The 12,651-nt window shown below is 47.7% G+C and overlaps 1 protein-coding gene across 1 annotated transcript; it reads left to right on the forward strand.

Annotated features, from left to right (window-relative positions):
- Positions 1–652: 652 nt before the first annotated feature.
- Wnt2b (Wnt family member 2B) lies at positions 653–8,825 on the forward strand. Its single transcript, XM_032897568.1, has 4 exons — positions 653–869; positions 2,208–2,485; positions 4,258–4,522; positions 8,000–8,825. Exons 1-4 carry the CDS (start codon positions 743–745, stop codon positions 8,227–8,229), a joined length of 900 nt encoding a protein of 299 aa, XP_032753459.1. The 5' UTR covers positions 653–742; the 3' UTR covers positions 8,230–8,825.
- Positions 8,826–12,651: the final 3,826 nt, after the last annotated feature.

The raw sequence follows: 12,651 nt of genomic DNA on the forward strand, positions 1-12,651 counted from the left end.
TGAAGATCCTTCCTGGACATTGTGTTGTATAAGTTGGAGAAACAGATTAAGAAAAGCTCTAGGATCTGGAAGTAAAGGGAACAAGGAGAGGGGGTAAAAGATGGGGGACTTGCTCAAGATTAGAACTGAGGGCTTTTTAGCTACCAGATCCAAAGCTGTAAACATTACTCAAACCTGCTCACCATGAGTCGTCCAGTCCCTTCCTCTCTTCATGCTGCTGTGGCCAAGCTGTCTTCATGGCCCAGCTGTGCTGGGTCGCGCCTCTGACATGAACATTTAAGAGTGTTGTCTCAGATTCTTATTTTGTTAGTTTATTTTTCTGTGAGGATAGTAATGTTTATTAAATAAACAGATGGTGGGTTGGTATAACATGTCACAAGCCTGGCCTGTGTTCCAGAAGTGTGTGTCACTTTGTCCTTCGGTAATGGTAGAGCCCACTCAATTACCCAGTTACTCCTTCTGCAACCGTGTAGCTTTTTGTTTCTTTCAGAGATTGCAGGTAATGGTTCTATCTATCAGCCTCAGAGAATGTCTTAGGAAAGGAAAGAATCTCTTTAAGATCTAGTTTCCAAATAACTCACTTCTTTATCCCTCTGCTGGAGCCCAGCCCCTTTCAGGAGCTATGACAAGGCCATCTCCACTTTACAGGTACATAGGGGCACTGGGAGCCCGAGTGATCTGTGACAACATCCCGGGTCTGGTGAGCCGGCAGCGGCAGCTGTGTCAGCGCTACCCAGACATCATGCGCTCAGTAGGAGAAGGTGCCCGGGAATGGATCCGAGAGTGTCAACACCAGTTCCGTCATCACCGCTGGAATTGTACCACACTGGACCGGGACCACACTGTCTTTGGCCGTGCTATGCTCAGAAGTAGGCTCCTCTTCCAAGCTTCTGAAGCCCCTTCCCTTCCTATGCTTGGGGTGGTGAGTTAGAGGGTAGGCACAATCCCCTTCAGTTCCCTACAGACTACTTTGTAATCTAAGAAGCAATTGTGAGCAAACCTCAGGGACAGCAACAGACGCTCTGTAGCCTAGATTTGTAAGCTGGGGCCCCTCTTAACCTACATGCTCTGTGATGGTAGGTCGAGGCAAATATTCCCTGCTACTTCTATCTTACTCCCTGCCTCTCTCTGGCTTCCCCATATCCAAGCCCAGGTGGGCATCCATGAACTCTATGGCTAAGGACTAGGACCAGGTTCTTTGCTTTTTATTACCACAATCACCATTGTCACGCACGCATGCACCCTAACATTCCCAGCATTATAGTAATGGGCACAAGAGATAAACAGAGGGTGATATGCAAATATTCCAAGAGCCAGTGCCTTGACCCCAGTTCAGAACTAGAGGGCAGAGGAGGAGGGAGGGGTTGAGATGGGACTCTGCAGGTGAAGAACTGGGGGTGTTGAACCTCCATCTGCAAGGGCAAGGAGAGAACCAGAGCAGATTGAAGTTCCCTGATCAGGCTGACCCCCTGGGCAGGGGGGAACTGTCCAGCAGAGGGGGCCTGGAACCTCTGGAATGGTGACTAAGTCAGGTATAGCTGCATCAGGACTAGCACTCTCTCTTCCTTCTTCTCCACTCTGTGGTGTGTGTGTCTGTGTGTGTGTGTGACAGAGATGGGGGGGACGGAGAGCACATGAAAAGGTGAGAATGAGAGAGAGAGGAGAAAGAGAGAGAGAGAGAGAGAGAGAGAGAGAGAGCGTGTGTGTGTGGGGGGAGGAACCCCTAGGGAAAACAAGAAAAACAAATAGAGGTTAGCCCAAAGGTCAGATGTACCAAGGAGTGGCGTAGTAAGGGCTGACAGGAGAGGGTGGCTACTCTGAGGGATGCTCTTAGAAAACAAGGATGATTGATGGATGGGGTGGGCTCTGGAAAGGCTGAGGAGACTTCTCAAGTCGTGCTGATTGAAGAAAGGGATGGTCAGAGTTGGGCATGTGGCCTGTCCCTGCAATCCCAGCCTAAGGAGGCTGAGACAGGAAAATCTCAAGTTCAAGGCCGGGTTACATTTACATAACACTTTCCAGGCCTGGACCATGGAGTAAGACAGTGTGGGAGATACCCACAAGTGTGTGTGTGTGTGTGTGTGTGTGTGTGTGTACCTGTGCGTGTGCACATATGGAGAGGGTAGTGTTGGTGGGTGTGGAGGAGGAGGAGTGGAAGACACAGGCTGGGCCATTCCTGTAATAAGTCTCTGCCTTTCTCTGCGTAGGCAGCCGGGAGGCAGCGTTTGTCTATGCTATCTCATCAGCAGGAGTGGTCCATGCTATCACTCGGGCCTGCAGCCAGGGTGAGCTGAGTGTGTGCAGCTGTGACCCATATACCCGTGGTCGGCACCATGATCAACGAGGGGACTTTGACTGGGGTGGCTGTAGTGACAACATCCACTATGGTGTCCGCTTTGCCAAGGCTTTTGTGGATGCCAAAGAGAAGAGGCTTAAGGATGCCCGGGCCCTCATGAACTTACATAACAACCGCTGCGGTCGCACGGTCAGTACTCACATCTGGGTATGTATGTTCATATTTTCTGGTGTAAACCAGTTAGTGTGACCGCAGGCTGAATTCAAAGGTGGAAGAGTCGATGGCTTCTGGTTCATTTCAGACGGCATGGGAGCCTGGGAATGCGGGGTGGGGATTTGGGGATGGGGGTTGGGAATGCACAGCCACAATCAAGTTTTCATAAGACAAAAAAAACCTTTCTTTTTCTTCCTTTTCTTTTTTATCTTCCCTTTCACTTCTCTTTCTTTCCCTGTTTCCTTCCTTTTTGTTTTCTTCTGCATGGAGGAGAGGATCGGTGGGAAGTGTTTGTTTCTTTGTTTCTGAGACAGGTCTGTAGAGTTGGTATGCAGACCAGGCTGGCCTGAACTCACGCAGATCTGCCTGCCTCTGCCTGCTTAGCGCTAGGATTCCAGGCGCGCACCACCACACTCTGCCTTGCTTTGGGTTGTTTTGTTTGTTTTGTTGACAGGGACTCATTCTGCCTAAATTCTAGGCTGACCTCACATTTGTGGCCATACTCTTGTCCCAGTCTCCTGAGGACTGAGAGTATGTGTGTGCCACCATGTCTGACTAAAATGTAAATTTCAAATATTTAAAACTTTGATCCATATATGATTGTGAGTACACATGTGGATGTGTGGATATACACACATGTGGATGTGTGGATGCATACACATGGATGTGGATGTGTGGATGCATACACATGTGGATGGTGTATGCTTGTGGATGCACACATGTGGATGTGTGGATGTACATGCTTATGGATGCACATATGTGGATGTGTGGATATACACACATGTGGATGTGTGGATGTACATGCTTGTGGATGCACACATGTGGATGTGTGGATACACACACGTGGATGTGTGAATGCCTGTGCTTTGCCACAGAGGCCAGAGGAGGATGTCAGGTATCCTGCTTTCTATTGTCCACCGTATTCTCTCGAGACATGGCTTCTTACTAAACCTGGAGCCCAATCCCAGCAATCCTCCTGTCTCCAATCTTCTGTTTCTGTTCCCCAGCGCTCACCACTCGGATGATAGGTCCTGTGCTGCCACGCCTAACTTTTTACATGGGTGGTAAAGACTTAAACTCAGGTTCTCACAGGGACTATAAGTGCCCTTACATCCCAAGCTTACCCCGAAGTAGCTTTTAATTCATTAAATCTTAACTTATCATTGTTGTGGATGTATGCGTTATATGGGTGGGCATGCATGGCATGGTGCATGTGTGGAGGTCAGGGGACAACTTTGTGGAACTGGCTCTCTCCTTCTACTTATATGTATGTTCTGGGGATCAAACTCAGGTTGCCAGGACAACGTGGCAGCGTGGCAGGTGCCCTTCTTTGTTATCAGCATCACTGACCCAAAAGTAGTTTTGTTTGTTCTGTTTAAGAAGAAAACGTTCCTTCATAGCGACTAAGAGATCCAGGTATAGCTTTAGGCTACTCACTGGTTTGAGCATCTGCTGTGTCCTATGCTGAGAAATGGCATGCTGTGAAAGCCAAGGACATGGCACTTAGCTCTTCAAAAGGACACGCAGGTTGTAATCAGGAGCAGACTCCTGTGGCTTGACAATCCAGCAGGCAGTCGTGAAGAGCCAAGGACTGTTAGTCCAGGAAGAAAGACTGCCTGGGATCTGATGTGGCAGAGAATTACCAAGGGCTCAACCAGCAGGCCTGGAGCAGCAGAGTTCAGAGCACTACTGCTGTTGACCCCAGGAATGGCTCAACAGTGTCCTGACCTGTTTCCTCCCTCCCCTAGGCTGTACGGCGATTTCTGAAGCTGGAGTGCAAGTGTCATGGTGTGAGTGGCTCCTGTACCCTGCGCACCTGCTGGAGGGCACTCTCAGACTTCCGCCGTACCGGTGACTACCTGAGGAGGCGATATGATGGGGCTGTGCAGGTGACAGCCACACAGGATGGGGCCAACTTCACAGCAGCCCGGCAAGGCTATCGCCATGCCACCCGGACTGATCTTGTCTACTTTGACAACTCCCCTGACTACTGTGTCTTGGACAAGGCCGCAGGTGAGAAAGAAGAGGCAGAGACATGGAGCCTAGTCATTAGCACAGGTGCTAATCAAGGCTCTCTGGTTCACAGGAGTTAAAGAAGGGAAGGGGTCGGTCACTTCCTTACATGGAACCTCGTCTTCAGATAGGTATGTCTCAGGCTGGCAGGCTCGAAGCTATACAAATAGGTCCTATGTCACTCACTGTATCCCTGGGGTCTGGGACACAGTGGGCACTACTCAGGGAACATTTATTTTTGTTTTGTTTTGTTTTGTTTTGTTTTCCGGAGCTGGGGACCGAACCCAGGGCTAAATTCCCAACCCCCTCAGGGAACATTTAAATAGGCCACCTGTTTCCAAGTTCTGGGCAAGATGTGAGCTACACACGCACGCACGCACGCACGCGGAGAGATATAACAAGCAAATGTAACTACAAAGAAGAGTGACTAGAGAAGTCAAGGAAGACTTTGAAGCTGCTTCTTGATGCTGCCACTACAGATTCCAGGAGGAGTGAGGGAAACAGGAGGATCTCTGCCAAGGCTAGTGAAGCAGCAGGCATTTGATTACAAGCAGAAAATGGCTGCTTCTCAGTCTGTTCTAAATATGTATGGCAATGGAGCTGGGGTCTTGGGGACGCTGCAAGGTGATAAGGTGTTTCTATGAAAATGGAAGCTCCCATCTTGGTCCAGGTAAGTTAAACCAAGGACAGTGTGTAGCTCAATGGAGCTGCTTCTCTTCTGGTTCCTGTCATAGCATCCCCAGGCTCTTCTCCCGGGCAGACTCGATAGTCAAGATGTGGTAGCAGAGAGCTGAGCTGCGGCTGGCTTCCGTCCTGTTTGCATTCCCCATCATTCCTAGAGTTGAGTGGCCCAGAGTGCTTCAGACCAAAGAAAGCAACCCACCTTGATACCGGGGTCCATGTGCACTCTAGAGAGGGCTGGAAGTCAAAGAGGTGGCGATGCCCACTGACCTCCTAGTGGTTTACTGCCATGAGGTAGCTTTTCCATGTGGTTGAATTCAGAGGATCCATATCTGGATGCCTGGGAATAATTTCCACACATCTGTATAGACTGTTCTACCACCCCTAAAATGTGCCTTTGGATCAGGCTCTTTGGAGTTTGAAGGGAGGATGAGTCGTACGCTTATAAATTTTTCTGAGGCATAAATTTAGGTCCCATAAACCCGAAAGATGCCAATGGTATAAGCCACCCCTGGAGTATGGAACCAGGAATCCCCCTATGGAAGTACTGTCCAACTGAACTTCTCACATTGACAGAATCCTCATTGCTGCTGTTTCCAGTGCAGAAGCAACCAGCCACCTGATTACATATGTCCCCTCTATCGATGGGGGCTGTGCTACAAGGTCCAGGGATTCCTCAAAGTGCAGGCAGCACTAAACCTTACATTAGATCCCATAAACCTACTTCTTACTCTGCTTCTCAGACATACACACCTGTGACGAAGTTTAACTTCTAACTGCTAAGTAAGCTAGTAGCTCTCTTTTTTGGTGATTCTGCGGCTCTAACCCAGGACCTCGCAGTACTGGGCGATGGCTGGACCACTGAGTCACAAATAGAACAATTTTAACGACATACATTTACAAGTTTTAGTCATTTATCTTTGGATTGTCCTACATTTAATACTTTTAGAACTACAGTTGATGTCAGACAGCAAACGACAGTGAATAAACCCACGAACAAGTGTGACAGACTTGTTAATCCAATTCAAAACCAAAACTGTTTAGTTTAGTTAATTTAAATTCTGAATTTAAGAGATCAAGTATAGTCAGTAGCTAGTGTGCTTGTGTACAATCTCCAGATTGTAGAAGAGGACTTGGTATTTAAGACCCAGCCCTTGGAGGTAGAATAACATATGTAGTAGACCTAGTCAGCCCATATTCTAGAGTAGTAGTTCTCTAACATTTTGGATTATATATTCCTGTTGTTAAAAACGAAAATAAGAGGGTGTTGGAGAAATGGCTCAGTGGTTAAGAATACTTGCTACTCCTAGAGGACCTGAGTTCAGCTCTCAGCACCCACATTAGGTTGCTCAGAACTGCCTGTAACTCCAGCTCCAGGGGATTGATGCCCTCTTCCGGCCTATGAGGGCAGCCCCACACAAATGTGCACACACACATACAAAGATATATACACACACGAGAAATTAAAATCAATCTTAAAAAGTAAACTGAGAGCTGGAGAAGTGGCTCAGCAGGTAAAGGTGCTTCTGCAAACTCTGTTAATCTGAGTTTGAGCCCCATGGTACCATCAGGTAAGAGCGAACAAACTCCAGCAAGTTGTTCTCTGACTTCTGAATGCATGCTGTGGCCCTTGTGTGTGTGCGCTCACACGCATGCACACATACACACACACCGATACACACACATAGAGAGACACATGTATACACACATTCATACACACAAAAAATTTTAAGAAAAAAAATTGAGCATATATGTGCACTGTGCACACGTGTGCTCAGACATCTGCTCATGTTGTTGCTGTACCGTGTAATTATAAGACACTCAAGTCTTCTACACTGTGGCTGTTGTCATCATTGTAACAGTGCTGGGATCCAGTCCAGAGTCTTGCACATGCTAGGCAAGTGCTTCACCACTGAACTACACTCCTAGCCCTAAATCAGAGATTTTAAACCGATAAGCTAAAAAAAAAAAGTATTTCTGCTTTTTTCCTCCTCATAACCCAGTGGAATGTGGAAGCTGTTGTTGTCCAAGTCTTCCTGGAAGTCTCAGGCCGTGGGCCCATTATTAGGAAAAGGGTTGATGGGGTCTTTTTGTGCTGACATCTTCTGGATTAGCATTCCCTGTGCAAGAAGAAAGCTGCCCCACTTTTCAAGCATCCCTTCCGAAAGGGGTGTGACACAGGAACTTCCTGCAATAAGCCTGCAGCCTGTCATCCCAATCAGTCCATCTCTGATGGACAGAAACAATGAGTGTGTGCTAGCAATCTAGTACATCAGATTTGAGTGGTTTTGTCTCCTTGAGACAGGCTACGCATTCCAATTTGACCTCAAACTCACTACACAGCCCAGGCTGGCCTAAACTAAAGTGGCTTCCCTGCCTCAGTATTTTGCATGGTGGGATTACAGGCAGTGCTACCGCACCTGGCTAGGCGTTATTTATACACATTTTCATATATGACAACTTGGCAAATAGCTTTAGCTATGAAGTGGCACAACTAGAATTAAATCCAGATAATATGACATCATATCCCCCACAAAATAGAGACCCTTACCCGACTTACAGTTCTAACATTTTTACACTAGATTCTGAAGAGGACATGGCAGTGTGGGGGCTGCAAGAAAGGGATGGCGGCTGGGACGGGTGCCTCTGGGAACGAGAACCTGGGCCAGAGGGCAACAAATAATCATTTTGGTTATATTTTCACAAAAAGAGATTCTTTATGGCTTCTTAAGAGTGTAAGGGTACCCGGAGTGGCAAAAGTAACTTGGTTCTCACCTCCTCTCTTCCCTGACTCAGGTTCCCTAGGTACCGCAGGCCGCGTCTGCAGCAAGACTTCTAAAGGAACAGATGGGTGTGAAATCATGTGTTGCGGCCGAGGATATGACACAACTCGGGTCACCCGGGTCACCCAGTGTGAGTGCAAATTCCACTGGTGCTGTGCTGTGCGGTGCAAGGAGTGCAGAAACACTGTGGATGTCCACACGTGCAAGGCCCCTAAGAAGGCAGAGTGGCTGGACCAGACCTGAACACACAGATACCTCATTCTTCCCTCTACTTCAAGCCTCTGACTCAAAAGCACAAGATCCTTGCATGCACACCTTCCTCCACCCTCAATCCTGGGCTGCTACAGCTTCTGTTATGGACTTGGAGAATGACCCAGAGGGACCCCAATGTCCTGGCTGGTTCCTTAGCCCTAGAGAGGTGTTGATAGGGGATGGATATAGGAGACTGAGTGGCTCCCTGATCGTCCATCTGGAGGTTTGAAGGGAAGAGTAGAAGAGGTAGGAGTCTGTCTTCAGAGTGATCTGAGTTGCACTAAGTCAAGGCCCATTCTCCCCTTGCTTGCACTGACTTCTGATCCTCTTGCACACTTGGGTATGCAACAGGAAGGGAACCTGGAGGTAGCTTCTGTATTTGATCCTACTCTACCTAAGGAGAGATAAGACAGAGAGAAAACTGCCTGTCCCTTCGCTGCAGACAATCTTAGGCTATAGTACTCTGCTGAGACCCTGAGACAGCTAGATGAGTTAGCCACAGTGAACAAGGCTCACCTCAGGCTTTTAATGCAGCTTATAATCTAGTGGTTTTGTGAGGAGGAAAATCACAATACTGTCCAGATACATATTCTCTGTGTCTTCCTTTCCACCTACATCAGATAGCAGCAGCCTGCTCACTAGAACAGGGCTGTGAGAGAATAACATAGTAAGCCTGGCTAGGCCTTGGAACTTTCCCCGCATCCATTATCCTGGAGATCTGGTAGGTTTAGAGAAGACTAAAGACAGGTAACCTGGGAGAGGGCGTGCGCACCTGGTCTCCAGGGCTTCCATGAGGAGGATCTTCACTTTGAGGTAGGAACAGGATCAAGTAGGTGCATAGGTGGCTGGTGCTGGAGCCGAGGTGGTCACCATCTTATGTGGCAGTGGCCTTCCCCCGTCTACTCAGCAGATCTTTATTTTGTGATTCACCAAGCCCTACTGATAACTACTGCCCATTCCATGGTCAACTTAAGCAGGGAAGGCCTCTCTCTATGCTACGAACCATCGCCTAACTAGGCTATGCAGGAGTGGAGTCTTCAGAGACAGCAGGCATGAGGACATGGGGTTTGAAACCTTGATGGCCTACTTTTATGGACCTAACAATGGTCATCTTCTTGCCTATTCATAAACAGAAATAGTACAGCAATCACAGTTGTGGCAGACTTAGGTCTAATCCCAGCTATTTACTCTCGAGGCTTTATTTTCAGCAGGGTCTTTAAATTCCCCTGGCCCATTTTCTTATCCATAAAATGAGGGTGATACTGAGACCTAACTGTGTCCTAAACTCCACCCAACTAATATACGTCATCAATACTTCTCACTGGTCGAGTACATCCTACATCTCTAGAACTTTCTAATTTATGGCTGTCTGGTCTTGACAGACTAGATTAAGAGGCTTTAGCAAGGAATTCTGGATATAGCTCCTCTTTCTCTTCGTAGGTTCCTGTCCATCCAATCGGACTCTCTGGGCAACTTCAGTCTGCCTAGGCAGCAGGGGCTGGGGGTGGGGGTGGGGTGGGCATAGCTCTGGCCACAGAGGCAGATTTATTTGGATGATAGGACTAATATTTGTGTAACCTGCTGAGACCTGTGTGGGAGAGTTTAGTGTGGTTTTTCTTTTGGTGAGGGGATTTGCTCTGGTTTCACATCCATTAACACAAAACATGAGCTAGTCAGGGCCCTGTGGTCTGTGGTGAGGGGATGAGTGGAGAAACGGGACTGGGTGAGTCAGGCAGAGGGAATGTCTTCCTTGCAGAGTAGAGTCAACTGGATAACTGATGAGCCAGTGGTGGGGTCACGGAGGGAGGCAAAGGGAGCGAGGAACCTCTCTTAGAAGAGGGGAGCTTTGGGGCAGGGGTGAGAATATCCAAGTTACTCTATCAGTGATAGCATTGGCCTTCTTGGGGAGACAGCCTGAGGTAAATCCACTTGTGCTGTATTCTCTTTGAGTTTGGGTTCTTAGTTGTGGTAGACATCTGTGACATCTCATATTACTCCATGCTTTTCCCTGGGCTCCAAATTCTAGCTGATAAAGATATACAACCACTTATAAATGGTTCAGAGAGAAATAGCTCTCCAGGGAGTGAGAAGTTTGTAGAGTGAGGTGTTTATGTGAGAGAAAAGATGTCTATCTGAGTCCTGCTACGGAAGCTGTGTGGCCCCAAGAAGGAATGATGGCCAAGCAATTAATTTTCCCTCAGAACTTAGCTCGTCTCTGCATTCCAACTGGCTTTAGACAACTGGCATTCATTCTGCACTATACAAACAGAAACTGATTTATTTGGAACAAGCAACAAAACAAGAATTTTATTCAGTGCCGGGACTCCACATAATTCTGCTGCTACCCGTCATCTGCTCCAAAGGCCCCCTCTTCCGTCTAACTCTAGATGGTAGTGGTTTGTCGCCCACCAGCAGTGTCTTAACCTTCCTCCTCTGCTCCCTTCTCTCTGTTGGCCTTATTTCATTTATCCTTTGATAAACATTTAGGACAGTGCATTTCAATAAGAGCTATTTGGATACAAAGTGAACTTAAAAGATACTGTTTCCACCCTTTAGGGGTGATGGAATCTTTTTGGAGAAGTCATGTGACTGAAGTACCTCAGCTGCACAGCCTCAGCTTCTTTTAAATCCAAGAGCCAGGCTGATGGCTCACATTGTAATCCCAGTGCTCTGGGAGGCTGATGAAGGAAAACAGCTGTGTTTATGACCAGTGAGCTCCATGTTAGCTTAGGAGCAGAGTAAGACCCTGTCTCAAATACACACACACAAACAAACAAACAAACAAGATGAAGAACGCTGGCCACAACCCCATAACTCAGCACTATAGAAAAGAACCATATTTCAATTTTCAGCTCTGAATAATGGCATCATTGCACACTGTTCATTAGAGTAAATGTAAATCAGGAACTTCAGATTAAAAGAAGAAAATACTGTCCTGAAGGTCCGTTTGCAAAGCTTTGTAGGTCTAACTTATGCACACTCTAGGCCTCATCTCTCTTCCTCTCTGCTTCAGGAAACTATTCTTCCCCTTTCTCTTACATCCCTTATCAAGAACACCAACCATTAAGCCTTTTGCCAAATTCTTAGACCCACTCAGGACATTAGTTTCTGCAGGGCTTAACAGAAGACAGATAATCAGGATTTCCCACCCCCAACCCCGCCTTTCTAAAGTTTTTATTTAAATGCTCTCAGTGGTCATAGGGCAGAAGCCCAAGCTAGCTGGGGATAAGGGAGGCGGCCAGGGAGAGTATGTTTCTCATCCCTGGGAGGCATTCTGCCTAGCTCCCGCAGCCAAATTACAGCAGCAGAGAACAATGCAATGCATTCTTGGGCAGGTCGGTGGGCTCTGGGCGCCTGGGTCTGGTGGAGAGAGGTGCCAGACACAGAGCGCTCCATAAGCAACCCCGCAGAGCTGGCCCTGGGTGCAGAAATGAACTACAGAGAGCTTCACGTTACACACCTGGTTATTGATGGCCTTGCTGGAGGCCTCTGCCCCCACCTTCCACTTGGGAACTGCCTGTACTGCGGGGGTTGGGCACCTCTGAAGCAATGTTGGAATATACGAAAGACATGCTTCCCTTTTACTCTTTGCCCTTCCTGTCAGCCTGAGCATAACTTTGAGGACACACATGCACCCACGTGCAGAAGGTGCACTCAAAACGGACTCTCACAGCCTTTTGGGGGTTGTATGGGAATTATACTAATCTCATCTCTCCTAACAATTAAACACAAGCAACTAGATCCTCCAGAAGTCATACCAACAACAGGGTCAGCTACAAGTAAGGAATGTTTCAAAACTACATTATCAACATGCAAAGCAATGTTTGCTTTGGGAATTGGTACTCTCCCGGGAGGTGGTAGAGGAAGGACACAGAAAGGGCATGGAGAAGAGATCAAGGGTGGAGAATTACCACCCAAGCAGAGTAGCTGAGGTCTCAAAACTTCTCAAACTTGGTCTGCACTGAGGACAGGGAGGAGTGCATCCTATGTGTTCTGAGAGACTGGCCAGCCTCCTGGGACTGCTCTGAGGTATCCACGGTCACTGACTGAGCTTGCTCTTTATGACCTGCTGTGCTAAACTCTTCCCAGACCAGAAGACAGGACACCTTTGATTCCAGGAATGATGTCTGTGGGAGAGGTGCTGGCAGGGGACAGGCAGTGGCTTTATGAGGTAAAGGCTGCGGCGTAGTTGCTGACCTTTCAGGAGTGGTCTTTACGTTTGGGTGACTGACAGGTTTTAGGTAATAGACCTGAACCTAACTCCAAAGTTAAACAAGTTCCTTCCCTTCCACAGCTTAGATTAGCTCTGAGCATTGCTGTAGCCATCCACTTTTGGATTTGAAAATGCAACATGAACGTTCTCTGCTTTGCTCCCTAACTCTCAAGTTCTTTTGTTGTTGTTCACTTCCATTC

The sequence above is a fragment of the Rattus rattus genome, chromosome 3 (assembly GCF_011064425.1).
Source record: "Rattus rattus isolate New Zealand chromosome 3, Rrattus_CSIRO_v1, whole genome shotgun sequence".
In the NCBI taxonomy this organism is placed as follows: Eukaryota; Metazoa; Chordata; class Mammalia; order Rodentia; family Muridae; genus Rattus; species Rattus rattus.

Excerpts from the sequence above, each read along its gene's own strand:
- Wnt2b (XM_032897568.1), top strand. The coding sequence starts at position 743 with ATGCGCTCAGTAGGAGAAGGTGCCCGGGAATGGATCCGAGAGTGTCAA. Across the intron at positions 870-2,207 it reads TGGCCGTGCTATGCTCAGAA|GCAGCCGGGAGGCAGCGTTT; the intron begins GTAGGCTCCTCT and ends TTCTCTGCGTAG. Across the intron at positions 4,523-7,999 it reads TGTCTTGGACAAGGCCGCAG|GTTCCCTAGGTACCGCAGGC; the intron begins GTGAGAAAGAAG and ends TCCCTGACTCAG.